Here is a 17450-nt window from a genome sequence, read left to right on the forward strand (position 1 = left end):
TTCTTCCTCTAGTTTTGAAATTTTACTTTTCAAAGCAGAGTTGTTACTTTCTAAAGAAAATAATTTTTCATTTTAGGAAGAAATATCTTTCTCAAGCTCACTACGAGTTTCAGAAGCAACTATTTGAACTCGTTTAAGGTCCTTGGACCTACTCTGAAGACTCTAGTACTTTTCCAGTATTTCAGAGAGACATGACTCTAAATCAAAACGAGATAGTTCAGAAAACACCTCTTCAGAATCAGAGTCTGATTCTGATTCTAACAACATCTTGTCTTCTGTTTCTTCAGAACCTTATGGATCAACTGTTGTTTCCATCAATGCAATGTTTGCTTGTTCCTTGTCAAAATCTTCTTCTTCTGATTATGAGTCATCCCATGTATCCATCAACCCTTTCTTGCCTTTAGAAAACTTCTTCTTATGCCTTCTATCCTTTTCCAGGTTAGGATATTCATTCTTGTAGTGGCATGTCTCCTTGCATTCAAAGCAGATAACCTCTTTACCAGAACCTTCATTCTTCTATCCAGACGAAGAATCAAAATGACCATAAATCCTCCTAGCTCCTATGGTCTTTCCTTGACCATTCTGCCTGTGCTTCCAGAGTCTATTGACCCTCTTGGAAATCAAATACAATTCATCATCATCTTCTGAGTCTTCATCAGAAACTTCTGATTCTTCCTCAACTTTATAAGCTCTTGTCTTCTCAGGCTTAGACTTTAAAGCAATATATTTACCTCACTTTTGAGGTTCATCTTCCTCGAGTTCTATCTCGTGGCTTCTCAATTAAAGGAGACAAAGGTTTTGGCATTAATTCATGAGTACGAAACATTCATATATTCTTGACATGGTCATCCATAGAGCATCCTTTGTCCATAACTTTCAGTCCTACAACAAGCATCTGAAATCTTGAGAGCATATTATCAATAATTTCATCATCTTCCATTCTGAATATTTCGTACTCATGAATTAATGCCAAAACCTTTGTCTCCTTTAATTGAGCATTCCCCTCATGAGTCATCCTCAGATAATCAAATATGGACATAGCAGAATCTCTGTTTGTTATCTTCTCATACTCATTATAAGAGATAACATTTAGCAATATAGTTCTAGCCTTATGATGATTTTTAAAATCCTTCTTTTGTTGATCTGTCATATCACTTCTTGCTATATTATTTCCTTCAGCATTAACTTGGTGAATATAGCCATCAACTACAAGATCTCAGAGATCAACATCATAACCAAGAAATAAACTTTCGATTCTATCTTTCCAGTAATCAAACTTCTCGCCATCAAAGATTGGTGGTTTAACACTATAATGATCTCTCTCATTGTTGTTAGTAACGACAACATTGTTGTTAGCAGCGACCATTGTTTCTCACACAAACTAGGTCGGTACTAAACACAATGAAATGTTGATAAAAAAAAAACTTTATCACAATCAGAACCGGAGCTATGATACCAATTGAAGGTGTGAAAAACACAAGAAAGGGGGGGGGGGGGTTGAATTGGGTTTTAATAACAAAAGTTTTTTACTAACTCAAGAACACCACATAAACACTAAGAATAAAGAGATAAAAAGACAAGTATCTTTATCCTGGTTCACCTGAAACTCAAAGCTACTCCGGTCCATCCACCAAGGTGATTTTGCCTTATACACAAGGACTTAATCCATTATAGTCAACTTATTACAATAATCACAAAGAATAACCTTCTTTGTCTTCTCAAGGATCCGATTATACCCTAGTCTCCTCAAGGAATCATAAATAACATGTTTGAATTAAAGGTTTTGTATTACAAGATACTTCTACACAAGATGATTTTACATAAATGAAATACAAAACACTTACAAAAAACAGTGTACAAAATCGATAGCTTTTCACGTTGAAATAAACTTGTCAAATAATTTAGTGACTTAGCAGAATTTCTTCAAGTCTCTAAGTCCCACTTATATAACATAAGAAAAGAGACAGTTGGAGGGTAAAATGGGAACACCAAATAGAGCGGTTGTCCACTGTTGGATTGGTAAAAGGAGTGATACAACGTACATTCCTTCGCCCATAATTTCAGTGACATGTGTGATGTATAATATTGTCCTTTGCCCATGATATCAGTTAGTGGAAGGAATATTTTATTTGTACCATGTACTATTTGATCATGTATCCATTTGATCTTATCTTCAAATTCATTTGCTTCTGATGAAAGTTGATGAAGCATGAAATAAAAAAACATACAGATGGATTCAGAAACTTTAGTCAGAACCTTGACAGCGTTAGTAGTCTGGCTTGAGTTCTTCAGTATCTTCAGAATCTTCAGACTCTTAAGTCAGAACCTTGATAACCTTAATGTCTGACTTGAGATCTTCGGAATCTTCAGCTAAGTAACAAAACTTCAGAAGCTTACCTTCTTCAGAAGCTTGACGATCAAAGTCACGTCCAGAAGCAAAGTAACGTCTCTTTCGAAACTTCTTAGGAGTGAATCAACATAGAGGAATAAAGAACATTGCAGCAACAACTTGATATCTTTAAGAACTTCTTATGATTAGTGTAGAAGCGGAATTTGGAACATAATGTTCAAAAACTGATGACGTTGCACGTCATAAACTCAAAATCAAAACTGGTTGTTAAAGCTACACAATAACAAACCATTAGGGTACCAAAATTGTTCTCACACAAATACAACATTGTTATCATCAAAACTCAAGGTATATATACAGAACCAAATCTTGTTCTAACAAATATAACATGGATAGGGCCCTGAATATGAGGCAGTTTCTTAGCATGTCCTAGAGAGATAACGAGTCTTTCAAGGAATATGAATAATGGTGGAGAGATGTGGCCTCACAAGTTGAATAACCCCTTGCTGAGAATAAGTTGGAAGATTGGTTCATGGATACTATAAAGCCCATGTTCTATGAAAGAATGGTAAGTAGCGTATCGACAAGTTTCTCTGACTTAGTTGTCGTGGGCATCAAGGTTGAGCTTGGATTAAAAAATGGCAAGATGATAACTACCACCGAAACATCTAGTAACAATGTTAAGAAGTTTTCCATAGGTTTTCAGAGGAAAAAGAGGGTGAAACAAATGTTGTATCAACCAACCAAGGAAGAAATTGCTCGTGGAGGAAGCAACAACGACAATTTTCCTAACAACAACCAACTTATCCAGTGCAGTATGTCCAACAACCATATGTCGAAGCAGTCACACTGACGTTCAACTAACCATAAGTTCCTATCTATCAACCTTTTCAATAAGCACCAATATATCAATAAGCACCTATGGCGCTAGCTTATCAACAACCAAGGGCTCAAGCTCCGCGTCAGCAGAATCCTCCCAACAAAAGTAAGGGACAAAGGAATATGGTCGTCTTTGACCCAATTATTATGACGTACACTAAGATGCACCCTTCTTTGTTGTAAAAAGTACTAGTGGTTCTAAGGTCTTTGGATCCTCCACCCGATCCTTTACCACCATGGTTCAACACAAATGCTCACTTCCCTTTTCACGAGGGAGCCCCTATGCATGATCTAGAAGGATGTTTTACATTGAAGAGCAAGGTACAAAAGTTAGTGAGAAGCAAGATTCTTTCATTCAGAGATGTTGGACCCATCGTAAAGAATAATCCTTTGCTTGCGCATGGTGCTGTTAATGCCATTGAAGAAATATCTGATGTTTGTGTAATAAAAAATGTTGAAGATGTTAAAATTCCTTTTCTAGAATTCCATACAAGATATGTGGGAGTTGGCCTGGTTAGTACTTGCCATGATAACTGTGAAGAGTGTGACATTCATCCAAGAGTATGTAAGATGATACAAGCCGGTATTCAAAACATGATGGATCAAGGTGTTTTACAAGTTTATGGTCTTGCAAAAAATGAGGAAGTTTAGGTAATTGAACCTTGTTTCAATCTACCAGAACTTGTTGAGATAACCTATCGAAGAAGGGATGTTGTTCAGTCAACTAGTCATCCATCACCTGTGGTAGTTTGTATGCCTACTCCCTTTACATTTGAAAGCACCAAAGTCATGCCTTAGAAATATGACATAACTGGTATGGATAGGGAGCCTGAAGATGTTGAACATGAGAAGAACTGGGAGGATGTTAGTGCCAATATCACAAACATTGCATGAACGAGTAGAACCATCCGTAATGGTCATATTTATACTCCCAATTTAAATGTGACCCCTCAAGCACCGACAAAGGAAGCTACGATTGTAGTTCTTGCTAAAGAATCTGGAGTGGTACAGTCAGGTGAAGCAGTTGAATTTTTGAAGATGATAAAGAAGAACAACTACAAGATATTCGATTAGCTACATCAAACACCGTCAAAGATATCAATCTTATCTTTGCTTCTGAACTCCCAAGCTCATAGGGAGGGTCTACTAAAAGTGCTTGCCCAAGATCATGTTACTCAAAATATAATGGTTATCCAATTTGATAGAGTGGTCGCTAATATCACAACTTGCAACAATTTAAGCTTCAACAATGAAGAGTTTCCCATGGATGGACAGAATCACAAATGTGCCTTACATGTGTCCATAAAATGCCAAGAAGGTTCTCTAGCTAGGGTTTCAATTGCTACTGGATCTTCTCTCAATGTCCTACAAAAGAGGGAACTTACCAAATTGTCTTACCATGGGTGAAAGATGAAACCCAGTGCACTAGTGGTAAAATCGTCTGACGGGTCCTAGAGGACAGTACTTGGAGAGGTAGAGCTACCAATCCAAATCGAACCACATGTATTCCCAATCACTTTTCAAGTGATAGATATTAATCTTGCTTATAGCTATCTTTTGGGACACCCGTGGATACATGTTGCTGGGGAAGTAACTTCTACTTTGCACCAAAAAAATGAAGTTTGTCATTAATAACAAGCTCGTCATTGTCTCGAGTGAAGAAGATTTTATCATCAGTCAACTTTCCTCTTTCAGATACATTGAGGCTGATGAGGATGCCTTGGAAAATTATTTCAAGGCACTTGAAATAGACAATGCCACATTTGTGGAAGTAAAAGACCCTGTTGAGAAATCCAGTTTTTGTTTGCATCTTTGAAGAGTGCGAAATCAACAGTTGAAAGTGGAGGCCCTGTAGGTTGGGGGAAGGTCATTGTTATCAGCGAGAAGAAGGATCATTATTGGATTGGGGTACAATCCTTTTGCTAAGGAAGGAGCCTCGATCTATATAAAGGATGCACACGAAGCATCCAAAAAGTGTTCCTCAACACATGCTTTATCCATGGAGATCGAGTTAGTGCCATAGAAGATGAGAACACGAATGAAGAAATGTAAAATCTGATATACCTGCGTGAAACAACCTTGACAAGTTAGGAGGCAGTTGAGATCCCAAAAATATTTCTCGTGCCAAAGTAATTGTGTTTTCCTTTGTTTTTCAAATCCTTAGCTATGCCCAAGGCTAATGGATCATTTGTAAGGCCACTTTAAATTTCAAAATATCATTATGATAAATAAAGAGATTTTTTTTTTCAAATTCTTATTAATTATTTAGAGTTTTTCTTTTCAGAAAAATGGCAACCTTTTCGAAAACTACACAAATATTTTTCTTTTGCATTTTAATTTTCACTTTTCTAAAAAACAATCATTCAAAAACATGCAGAATAATCAATAAACCAGTTAAATCCGATGACCGTACTATTTCCTAAAACTTTGAATTCCCTATCAACCAAGTGGAAGAAGAGAGTGAGGAAGATTGTGACATCCTCTAAGAGATGGCAAAGCTGTTTAAACACGAGCCCGAAGCCCTTCATCCACATGAAGAGCCAGTGGATACGATCAACCTTAGCATAGAGGAATAAGAGAAAGAGTTCAAAGTTGGGACTACACTTAGGGCAAGCATTAGAGAAAGATTGATCAAGTTGCTACAAGATTATATGGATGTGTTCGTATGGTTTTACCAGGATATGCCAGGTCTAGATAGTCATATTGTTGTACATAAGCTTCCGCTTCAACCAGATTGTCCACCAGTAAAGCAAAAGCTCAAAAGAATAAGACCAGACACGACTTTGAAGATTCGTTAAGAGGTCAAACATCAGTTCGATGCTGGTTTCCTAGCAGTTGTGAAGTACGCTATATGGGTAGCTAACATTATGGCGTCTGCTTGTTTCCGAGGGGTGATGGTGTGTTCACGACAGTATTGTTGTTGAGGGGTGATGGAGGTTCGTGAAAATGGTCGATTTCTACTTCGTGGATTTGTGTAGTTATGTAAAGGAGGGAGTAGGTTTGTTTGAAGAAATTTGTATGCCTTGTTATTTGAAACTTTGAGTGTCTGATTATTTTTTTTTTGCTTTGAAATTTTTTATTCTGATTGTTTTTGAAATTTTTGAATGGCTATTTTATGGATTTCGAATTCCTCTTTTTTCTGGTCCCCCCTTCATGTTCTTGTTGACTGTTATATATATTGTAAGATTAGGGTTTGATTTGAATATAATATGATTTTTGTTTTGGCTCAATCTTTGAACTCTATATAAATTTTTCGCTGAGTTGCTCAAATGGTGATGAACTGCTGTACTCTTTTTGCAATTGACTTTTTGGTTCAAATGTTATTCAGAAAAAAATGCTAACATTACTACTGTAATCATAACAGCTGCTGTGCAGAGAGAACAAAATTAAGGCCTACAAGTTGGAAGGGGTCTTCCCAAAGAAACTAACTCTCCTGTTATTTCTTGTTACTGGAAAAAAAAATTCATGAACTTGTAATACTTACTGATGCATTGAAATTCTCTTTCTAATTTGTCTCTATAAAAATAATGTAGACATATTATACATATCCTCTTTCTAATTTGTCTTCATAAAAAAAATGTAGACATATTTTACATATCCTCTTTCTAATTTGTATCTATAAAAATAATGTAGACATATTGTACATAATATATTTTTGTATGCATTTGAATTTTGTGTCTTGAAATATTAGTTATTGTAACAACATAATTAAATGATTTTTTCCCTCTTTTTTAAAAAAAAGTTTTTATGATGTAGAGAGAAAAAACTAATAAAAATAAAATTAATTTTGAAATTTAAAGTAGAATAAAATCAATCTAATTATAAGTGTGACCCAAAAGTTATTTAAATTAAAACGAAAGAAGTAAATTGTAAAACAACTTTAAATTGTAAAAACAAAATGTTATAATTATCATCTTTTAGAATTCATGTCTTAATTTTAAAATGTAAAACAAAAAATTATTTATTATTATAACTTCTATTCAATATAAAAGACTTCTTGCTAAAACCTAAGAACAATACCATGACAAAACAAAAAGAAACCAATTTTTAGGAATGCAAAGATAGAGCTCTAAATAAATAAAGCTAAACCTTTAATGCAAATACAAAATTCTAGACATTCATACTACTAAATCCAAAACAAAATAAATGATAGATGTATGCATGAATAGATAATGTATGGATTAGTCATAATAAATCAAATCAACCAAAGTGAATATTAATCTTGACCTATGTATGAAAATGTAACCTTTATGACCCGATGAAATGATCCTAAGGAATCGATTTAGATGTATATGTATGCATGAATGAATGCAAATGAATGAATGTCCATGGATGAAATTAGGTGGGGCAAAATTCAGGGTATGACACATATGATATTGCAAGGATAAATATTTGTTAGTTCATGGACATAGTAAAGAAGTAATGTACGTTTAAATCATAAATTATTTGGTTGGATAATTGATAAGTGGAAACATGTTAGATGAAAACTTTTAAACATCATGGCTCTCGTAAAAACATGTTAATACCCCAATATTGAAGCTAATATAGGCGAGTATAACTGTTGTATGAAATGAAGCTAGTATAGGCGAGGACTATATAAACTCGTTAATACCCCAATATTGACTAATATTTTCATGATGGCTATCGTAATACTTAACCTATTCATTTGTCTAAATTTTTAGAACATAGTTCAACTATGATACATAATAAAAACACATACTTGTTACAAAAAGGATAATAATAAACACAATCATTAGGAAGACTGAAACATCACAATATAACTTATTCCTTCTCTAACTTCACATGTTTTTGACGTAGCCTGGTTGAAGATTGTTCTCCTTCAGCAAATTCTTTCAAAGTGAAAGACTCACTCGAACAATGAAGTGCACCCCTTTTGCCAGAATTCGTAGGAGTCACATGATGTGCTTTGAGTTTTTCAGGAGTTACAATGTCCTGGAGAAAATGAAACTTAAGAATAAATCAACCATATCGTATATCCCTACACAAATAACATATAATATACATGTCATAAGAAAGAATAAATTATAATCAACTGTCTCTACGGATGGAACTAAAGGTAAAAATTGTGGATTCAATTTTGAGATAATTTTCAATTCCTGCACCATAATGCATAAACTTAAAATAATAATAATGAGAGAAAAAAAATATACACCAATCCAAAATTCCATTGTTATGTTGTGCTCACATTTATGATATTCCATTATTCAGTTAATATAGCCTCATCTTTATTTTCCTTAATCTAAATACATAGAATATTCACGAAGTAGTGAGTAGAACATGAAACGGGGTAAAAAGAAAGGTAAAGAAACAAATTCTTTTGAATTACATTAATTAATTACTTGAATAGTTTGGTCATCATTAGCTTCAGTCTAAGTTGGTTGCTGTAAAAAAAGGACTTGTCTTATGTTTGGATTCATATATACATGTATACAATACAAACAAAGTAAGCACGTGTTCGTGAAATACCTTACAAATCTCCCATTGAGAAAGTAATTTATTAATTGTTTCTTTCTCTTGTTTAACAAACATGGCACTACCATTTTCCACCTTGATTATCATTTTACTTTGAATGCAAATTATTGACCAAGCAACTTATCAAGGACCAATGAAAATTCCAGTGGATCATGAACACTAGCCTATATGATATGAAAGAGTGTGAAAAAAGGACATATGTAATGACATGGTTATTGAAATGAGAAAAACTATATGATCACACCTCAACCATTGTTTGACGTAGTTGAGCAACAAAAATTTCCAACAACTCAGAACACTCATGGTCCCAAAAGTCGAAAATAGAAGTATTTCCATTATCAACAACTTCAATCTCTATTTTGTATTGCAGGTGTAATGACTAAAAAACAACCCATATAGGCTTAGGCTCGGCCATATGTTCCAGCATGCGCTTGTACGTTGACCGCAATGTAGCAAATGACATTGCCTTCTACCCATACGGAGGTCATCGCCAGATGCGTCAGCTGGACCTCATTTCATTATATTCGGATGACTGACATGTGGGTCAGGTCTGATGTACCCATATCTGCTCGAGTGAATAATACGTCAATGTTTGTATTTGCAAATTATTTTGAGATCGGACCTAGAGGCATGACTTTTTTAGGAAGAAATTCTCTAGTTGGCCCTCTTATAAGGTATTATTGTCGAGACTTAAAATACCTTGTAGTACAGGCGGAGAAGCCGAAGGTTAGGCATACTAAGTATTTTAGGTTTGGTTGTATTGTTTTTTGTATTTTCGGAAACAAGTTATGTATGACCAATACATTTTGATTTTAATTTAATTAATGTGTGAGTTTTTTAATGTATGTGTAACATGTTTGAAACAATTAATGTATCTGTTATTTAATTTATGACCTAAAATGACTTAAAATATAAATTGACCTCAAAAAATTTAATTGTTGGAACAATGTTACTGTTATGAAACCATTCAGAAGAATTTTCGGAGATGTATCTTCAGATACACCCTAAATAATATTTGGAGATACATCTCCGAATCAAATTTTATTCAAGATAGATGGTTAACAAAAATTACAAAAACTTGTGCAATTTTAAGAGCGTTCAAAAATACATCTCTAAATACAAAAACATAAATGATATGCTTACACTTAGTTATACACCTACACCGTAGGTACTGTATAAAAAGACTATTTTTTTTTGTAATTCATTAAATAAATTTGGGTAACTTAGTCATTTGCATTTAAGTTTTAGGTTAACTCAAACATACAACCAAGAGCAATATTGTACGATTCTGAAGTTCTACAACACCTCTCTCAAAAAGTGGTAGAACGACGCTCTCCGTCTCCCCTTCTCCGTCTCCCCGTCTTCGTCTCACCGTCCTTTCGTCTTCATCTTCTTTGTGTCACCGTCTATTCGTCTTCATCTTCTTCATCTCACTGTCTCTCCATCCACGGCGAACGAAACTCTCTCAACTTATCACCAATCGAAGAAAACAACTTCTATCTCAAGGTTAGATGTTCTTTTTCCCTTTATTTTTATGTTCAATTTGTTGTTCAAAGAGGGGAAATTGAAAGAGGATTAAAGTTTAGGGTTTGATCCTTTTAGATTAATGTAATAAAAATTTTAATTCCACGATTGTTGCACTGATTATGTGTTTTTTTGGTTTTGTTTTGTTATTAGGTTGAGTGATTTATTGCTGAAACTATGACATCATCAAAAAATGATTATGAAACCGAAGTAAGTAATAGGCATATATTTAAATTTTTATTTGTTTTGTTATTCTAGTTGGTCTATGTCGTTGGTTAATCAAGTTTTTTCATGAATATAAGGTGCAAATGAGGCATAGCTATATCCTGGTGAATTTGAGCAACATCAATGAAAAGTTAACAAAAACTCAACATGCTCACATCGAATGCATCCCATTAAAATGGGCGATGGATATTTCTAACAACTTCTCAATCTCAGGTGGTTTATTATGGGAGTTAGTAAGTAGATGAGACGTACGTAGTAGGGGATTTAGGGTTAGGGATAGAATAGTTCCCTATTGCAGGTAAATATATTATATAACTTTATAGTTCCATCTTGTGTTTTGAAACTTTGAAATTTTGAAATTTTGAAATTTACAACTTCTAATATTTGTTATAGATTTGGGCATTCAACCACTTATCTTTGGGGAAAGCACCTGCTGTTTCTAGGTTTAGTTTTCCACGCGTATTGAATTAGCCGGTTATAAGTATGCAGAAGAAAAATATTGAAAAAGCATTTGAAAAAAATATGGTAAGAATTTGTGTGTTTGAATTGAGAAAAATGGGTTTTCTGTTGTTGTGTGTTGATTGACTTTTTTTTGTTAGATAATTGATAGAGTGGTTGCAATAGAGGAAGAACTAAAATATGACATAATCAATGTTGCTCTGTTTGAACAAGGACAATAGTTTGTGGATGTTATTGATCATCATAGATTGGTGGCTGAGAATAAAGATTTCAAAGAGAGGATATCATTTCTTGAGTATGAAGTGAGGATGATGAAAAAGGCGAGAGTTAACACTCCGTTTGAGGACGAGGTTGTTCAAGATGATCGACAACTTGTGAACTTTATCATTGAAGATGAAGTAGGAACTTTGGCTGGAGATGTTGGACATAACACTCCATTTAATGATGATGCCAATGTTGCAGAAAACCAATCAAAGTTTAAATCCGACATGGCTACAAGAATGAGGAAGAAACCAAGGAAGCGTGGAAAAAGAACCATAATGAATTTGTAAATCATTAGTGTTGTAGTGTAGAATTTGTGTAATATGTATTGTAGAATTTGTACTAATTATGACGTGTTGTAGTGCAAAATTTGGTACAATGTTTACAGTTTGTGGTTATGTTTTATTTATATGCACAATGTCTTGATTATGTTATAGTTCATTTTGTGGTTAATGTGTTGAGTATGTTATAGTTCATTATGTTGTTAATGTGTTGAGAATGTGTTATAGTGAATATTGTTCCATGAATGTATTAACCAAGTCTGATTTAACAATTTCCCTTGTTTTGATGTCTGGAACTGCATTAACCAAAGTTAAACTTCCATTAACCAACTTCATGAAATGTATTAACCAAGTATGGGACTGCAATTTCCCTTGTTTTAAAGTCTGATACTGCATTAACCGAAGTTAAACTTCCATTAACCAACTTCATGAAATGTATTAACCAAGTCTGGGACTGCAATTTCCCTTGTTTTAAAGTCTAGCACTGCATTAATCGAAGTTAAACTTCCATTAACCAACTTCGTGCAATATATTAACCAAGTCTAGGACTGCAGTTTCCCTTATTTTAAAGTCTGGTACTACATTAACCGAAGTTAAACTTCCATTAACCAACTTCGTGCAATGTATTAACCAAGTCCAGGACTGTAATTTCTCTTGTTTTGAAGTCTGGCATTGTACTAACCTAAGTTAAACTTCCATTAACCAACTTCATGCAATGTATTAACCAAGTCTGAGACTGCAATTTCTCTTGTTTCAAAGTCTGGCACTGTATTAACCAACTTCATATTTTTTTTATGTTTGGATACGAAGTAATTGCATTAACAAAATATTTTATATACTATATACACCAACAAAGTTTAGTACAATTTGGATTATGACAAAAGTCAATTTACAATACTGCACAATTTACAATTTGAATTAATACAAAAGTCAATTTACAATCTTGCAACATCCCACCCGAATATCCCACTTGAATAACGTGCACCACCAAATGTAACTATTGTTAGTGCATGTAATGTTTTGAACAAGATTAAAAGAAATGTTTGAACATCATACCATCATGTCAAAATTTTCAAAATAGTATAGATATGTGAGAGTCTCCCCAAAATACACATGCCACTAGTCAATAACCAAAACTTCCCAAAATCATCATAAATTTGTACAAACTTGAGATGAACCCGTCAAGGGTGTTTCACATGTTGTCAAAAGATCCATGAATGACATACAATTTCCAACCTGTACAATAACATACAAAAATCTAAAATATGACGTACATAAAATCAAATACATAATAAATTAGTAGTTTAAAGAGTACACTTAATTTATCCTCAATAACTACATATGTTTTCCGTAACTCGTACATACGAATTCCTCAAATTTAAAACACAAAAAAATCTTCAAATGGTACATGTGAATTCAAATATTATTTAATACAATCTTATAATGTACACAAACCACAATACTCAAATCTAAGTAATACTCTCCATTAACAACCTCAAGAGATGATTCTACACAAATATTACTTCCAAACTGATTTTCCACCATTCCACAATTTCACTCCTACACATTTAAGAAACAAAATGTTAGATTCCACACACACACACACACACACACACACACACACACACACGCACACACGTACACACGCACACACGTACACACGCCCACACATGCACACACACACACACATATGTGTATATATACACACACACACACACACACACACACACACACACACACATTTAAGATATCATTTATTAATGAAAGTAGACATACTGTAGTAAGCTCACTGTGATCACTTTTTTTGTTCGCTTCCTTGACCTCTTAGCAATTGTTTCGACGACAAATGTTTTTCTTTTAGATGGAGGACGACCTTTGTGCTTGACATGTTTTGGACTGCAATTTCTATTACTATTGATTGGATTAAAATCATCATTGAGGTTTTCTTCAATAAGTGCACTATCCTTTGTGGACATATAAGAGCTAAACAAATGTAATGCTTCATGGAGGTCTTCGGTAGTCTCTTCTGACTCAGCATCTACTTCAGCAACCTCATAAAAATGCTTGCATAATTTGTCAAACCTGTCCATTTGTGGCCTCAACTCTGTTACACCATAACTAGTCTTGATATATGAATGCTTCCTTTTAATGTTTTTCTTCCATCTTGTTAAAACATACTTCTCTGAAAGACTTATAATCCTCTCCTAATTACACACGGATAACACATACCGATGCACAATACCTCTAAACTCAAATAATGAGCATTCACATTTGAAATCATGGTTTTCCTTATTAAGCACAACTTTTAAGACTCGCTCTTTGCGCATGTCTCCAACTAATATCTCCTCCAACACATGATACGTAGCAAAGCCACCTTCCATGCTATTTAATGTGGCAGAACAATTCATTTTAGATCTGAATTCTACTTGAATTTCCTTGAATTTAGCATTCGTAAACTCACTTTGGAATTGTTTCTCAATGGACGAGTTTGATCCACATGGAATTGTTGTACCCATCGAATTAAAATCAACTTCAAATTCCTTTTCTGCCCGACTTCTAAGAGCATTATCATATTGTTTCACGAACTGATTTAGACTTGTTATAGAATTGATTTATCCATCAAAGAAAGCATGTATGCTCTCATTATGCTGTGTAGTTGATATACCAGCCCAAAAATATTTCCTTAACAAAGTTGGTGCCCACCTATGACGCTCAATATACAACCCACCCAACCAATCATTTTCTTGGAGATCAAACTTTTCTATGAAAGAACACCGTTTTTATTCAAAACTAGCTGTTGTAAATGTATCATAGACTGCTTCTTTCATTGCATACTTGATCCTTTTGTATTCCATATCCACTAAGTTTTTTTGGAATTTTTTTCATTATATGCCATAAACACCACCTATGACGAGTTATAGGGAAGACTAACTCAATAGAATTTTTCATAGCCTTACATTGATCGGTCACAATACCCAAAGGTGCTTTTTCTAGCATACAAAGAAGCCATGACTTAAATAGCCACACAAAAGAATACGTGTCTTCACCTGATAGTAATCCACAACCAAGTAATGTTGATTGACCATGGTGATTCACACCCACGAATACAGCAAAAGGCATGTCATACTTGTTAGTCAAGTATGTTGTGTCAAAAGTTACAACATCTCCAAAATATTCGTAAGCGGCTCTACTTCTTGCATCAGCCAAAAATACATTCCTCACATGAAAATTATCATGCAAATCTATGTCATATAAGAAATATGTATTTTGTTCCCTCATTTTACAAAAATAACTAATCAAAGCCTTACCATCTCCTTCTTTTCCAATTGCACAACGCTCTTTGTTAATATAATTCCTCACATCTTTTTCACAAAAGGAAATATTTTCATGTCCTCCTGCATCTTTCACAAGCGATTGAAAAGTATTGTTGATCCTTACTCCCGCATCATCATTGATTTGGATTGTTCTCCTCACATGTAAGTTCATTTTCTTGTTAGCCTTGAACAATCTTACTTTTGTAGGGTTAGTCTCATGAGAATGCTTAGATTCAAATTGTGTAATATACCATAAACCATCTTGTTTCAATTTAATACAAATCTTGGCAGGACAATTTTTCGCTCTAGATAGTAGTGTCTTTAACGTGCATGAATTTTTTGAAATATTAGACCCCTCTCTTGAACATGAAAGTATTAGGTAGTTGACCTCCCCGTCTTCTCCTTTTTTCGATGATCTAATCCTCCATCCAAACCCCTTTTTTAAAGCATACTCTTGATAATATGTTTTAACTTCCTCTAGATAAGAAAACCACATCCCAATTGCAGGAACCCAAAGTGAGTCATCATCATCACCACCACAATTACCGTGATCAACTTCTACATCTTCCCCTTGACTACTACCATATTCTATAAAAATACTTGAATTGTCCATTATGACACAAACTGCACAAAAAATGTCAACGTTATGTATAATATAAATTTATAACAACGTTGGTTAATAACATTCAAAATTATGGTTAATGTTGTCTATAACTTTGTTAATAAACGCCCAGACATGTGGGCAGGTTTATAACATTGTTTATTACAAAGTTGGTTATTGGTGTGACATAAGTTAGTTAATACAGTTCCCAAAGTGGTTAACGAACCAACATGAGTAAATATATGAAATCAAATCGTTTCACAGTAAATAAACATGGTTAACGGTTTGAGCAAAGTAGATGAATATTGTTTAGAACATGGTTAATGAATAAACGTGAATAAACATATGAAATCTATAACAGTAAACAAAGTTTGTTAATACTGTGTTAAATCTAGAAACATATGAACAATTGTGAACAAAAATATGATCCAAAAGAAGAACATTGATATTATTGGATGAATCTATAATGATATCTAGAAACTTACTGAGTTAAATCTTCATCTTCATCATATAATGATTCTAAATAACTTTATGTTTTTCTTCATAAACTATGTATTTGATTGGGTATGGTTGTAGATGTAAAGAAAAGAATAGTTGAAGAAGAGATGAGAAATGACGCAGAAAGAGAAAGAAGAAGAAGAAATAGAAATAATGGTTGTGGCTGATGATATGTGGTTGTTGTTAGGAGAAAGAATGTGAATATGACCCACATATAATACTACATAAATAAACAAAAGTGTAGGTCAAATTTTATTATTTTAAGTAGTATTCTTGCACTATTTATACGGTGTAGTGTATGAATCAAGTGTAAGAATAGCAAAACTGATAAAAAAAATAACATTTTATTTGATTTGATATAAATTCATTTGATGTCATACACCCATTGGTGTATTCAAATGACATTAAATAAAAAAACCTATGTTCTAAAGATACTTGTTCGGAATATAATTATTTTTCTTCTTTTTAAAAAAAAATTCACACACTTCAATTTTTTAACATTATTTCCATACTATTTTCCATTTTTATCCTTTTAAACCATTCATATACTTTCAATACTTTTTTTTTCCTCTCATCATTTCATTTATGAATCCAACTTTCCAACCACACTCTTATTCTCATTTTCCCCCAAGTTATGTTCCAACATTTCACCACTTGTTTTCCCTTCTTTAACAACACCAAATCTCCCTCCAACAAGCCAAAAACTCAACCCAACAACAAACTATGTTCCACCTCCGACATATCAATCACTTCATTCCTTCACAACGAAGTCTCCGGCCAATTCCGACAAGTTTTCAAACTCATCGACACAAACAACGACGGAAAGATTTCACCAACAGAACTCAGTGAAGTGCTTTCATGTCTAGGATACAACAGCTACACAGCTGCTAAAGAAGCCGAGAGCATGATAAGAGTTTTGGATTTCAATGGAGATGGATTTGTAGACATTGATGAGTTCATGTTTGTAATGAAAGAAGAGAATTATGGAAAAGGAAAAGAGTGTGATCTTGATGAGTACTTAATGGATGCTTTTCTTGTGTTTGATAGTGATAAGAATGGATTCATCTCACCTAAGGAATTGAGGAGAGTTTTGGTTAATCTTGGATGTGAGAATTGTAGTTTAAGAGAGTGTAAACGTATGATTAAAGGGGTTGATAAAAATGGAGATGGGTTTGTTGATTTTGAAGAATTTAAATCTATGATGAAAATAGGACTTCAAATTTAGAGCTTGAAAATAGGGTTATGATGTTTTTTTTCTTTCTACTTTGTACATTTTTTACTTCCTTTTTTATTTATTTTTGTTTTGTTTTTATCATTGTTAAAAAAATAGATGGTTGTCAAATACATCCTATATATTTTCAATATACTTTTTTTTATATATAAATTTTATGAAACATTTTCGCGCATAATAGTATAAGAAAAAATTTCAATTCCAAACATCATAATTTTTTGCGAAATTTTCTATAAATTTTTTTATTTAATGTATAAATTTTCAAAGTTTATAATTGTTTGTCAGTATATGTGAAATCATATAAACATATTTCAAGATGCGTCTGAATGTCAAT

General features: G+C 33.5%; 2 protein-coding genes across 2 annotated transcripts; one reads left to right on the forward strand and one right to left on the reverse strand.

The window, feature by feature from the left end:
- Positions 1-12303: 12303 nt before the first annotated feature.
- Positions 12304-15399, reverse strand: LOC127137779 (protein FAR-RED IMPAIRED RESPONSE 1). Its single transcript, XM_051064199.1, has 6 exons — positions 14308-15399; positions 13785-14057; positions 13249-13676; positions 12996-13032; positions 12640-12708; positions 12304-12369 (listed from the first exon to the last, which is right to left on the reverse strand). Exons 1-6 carry the CDS (start codon positions 15397-15399, stop codon positions 12304-12306), a joined length of 1965 nt encoding a protein of 654 aa, XP_050920156.1.
- Positions 15400-16427: 1028 nt separating this feature from the next.
- LOC127075785 (probable calcium-binding protein CML23) lies at positions 16428-17249 on the forward strand. Its single transcript, XM_051017254.1, has one exon. The coding sequence runs from the start codon at positions 16520-16522 to the stop codon at positions 17108-17110; it is 591 nt and encodes a 196-aa protein (XP_050873211.1). The 5' UTR covers positions 16428-16519; the 3' UTR covers positions 17111-17249.
- The last annotated feature ends 201 nt before the right edge of the window (positions 17250-17450 follow it).

This window comes from Lathyrus oleraceus, chromosome 4, assembly GCF_024323335.1.
Source record: "Lathyrus oleraceus cultivar Zhongwan6 chromosome 4, CAAS_Psat_ZW6_1.0, whole genome shotgun sequence".
Classification (NCBI taxonomy): Eukaryota; Viridiplantae; Streptophyta; class Magnoliopsida; order Fabales; family Fabaceae; genus Lathyrus; species Lathyrus oleraceus.

Bases quoted from the DNA above. Each gene is read 5' to 3' on its own strand.
- LOC127137779 (XM_051064199.1), bottom strand. From the start codon at position 15,399: ATGGACAATTCAAGTATTTTTATAGAATATGGTAGTAGTCAAGGGGAA. The intron at 14,058-14,307 runs GTATGCAATGAA...AGTCTAAATCAG, and splicing joins ATGGAATACAAAAGGATCAA to TTCGTGAAACAATATGATAA. The intron at 13,677-13,784 runs GTCTTAAAAGTT...GTGTGTAATTAG, and splicing joins GAGACATGCGCAAAGAGCGA to GAGAGGATTATAAGTCTTTC.
- LOC127075785 (XM_051017254.1), top strand. From the start codon at position 16,520: ATGTTCCAACATTTCACCACTTGTTTTCCCTTCTTTAACAACACCAAA.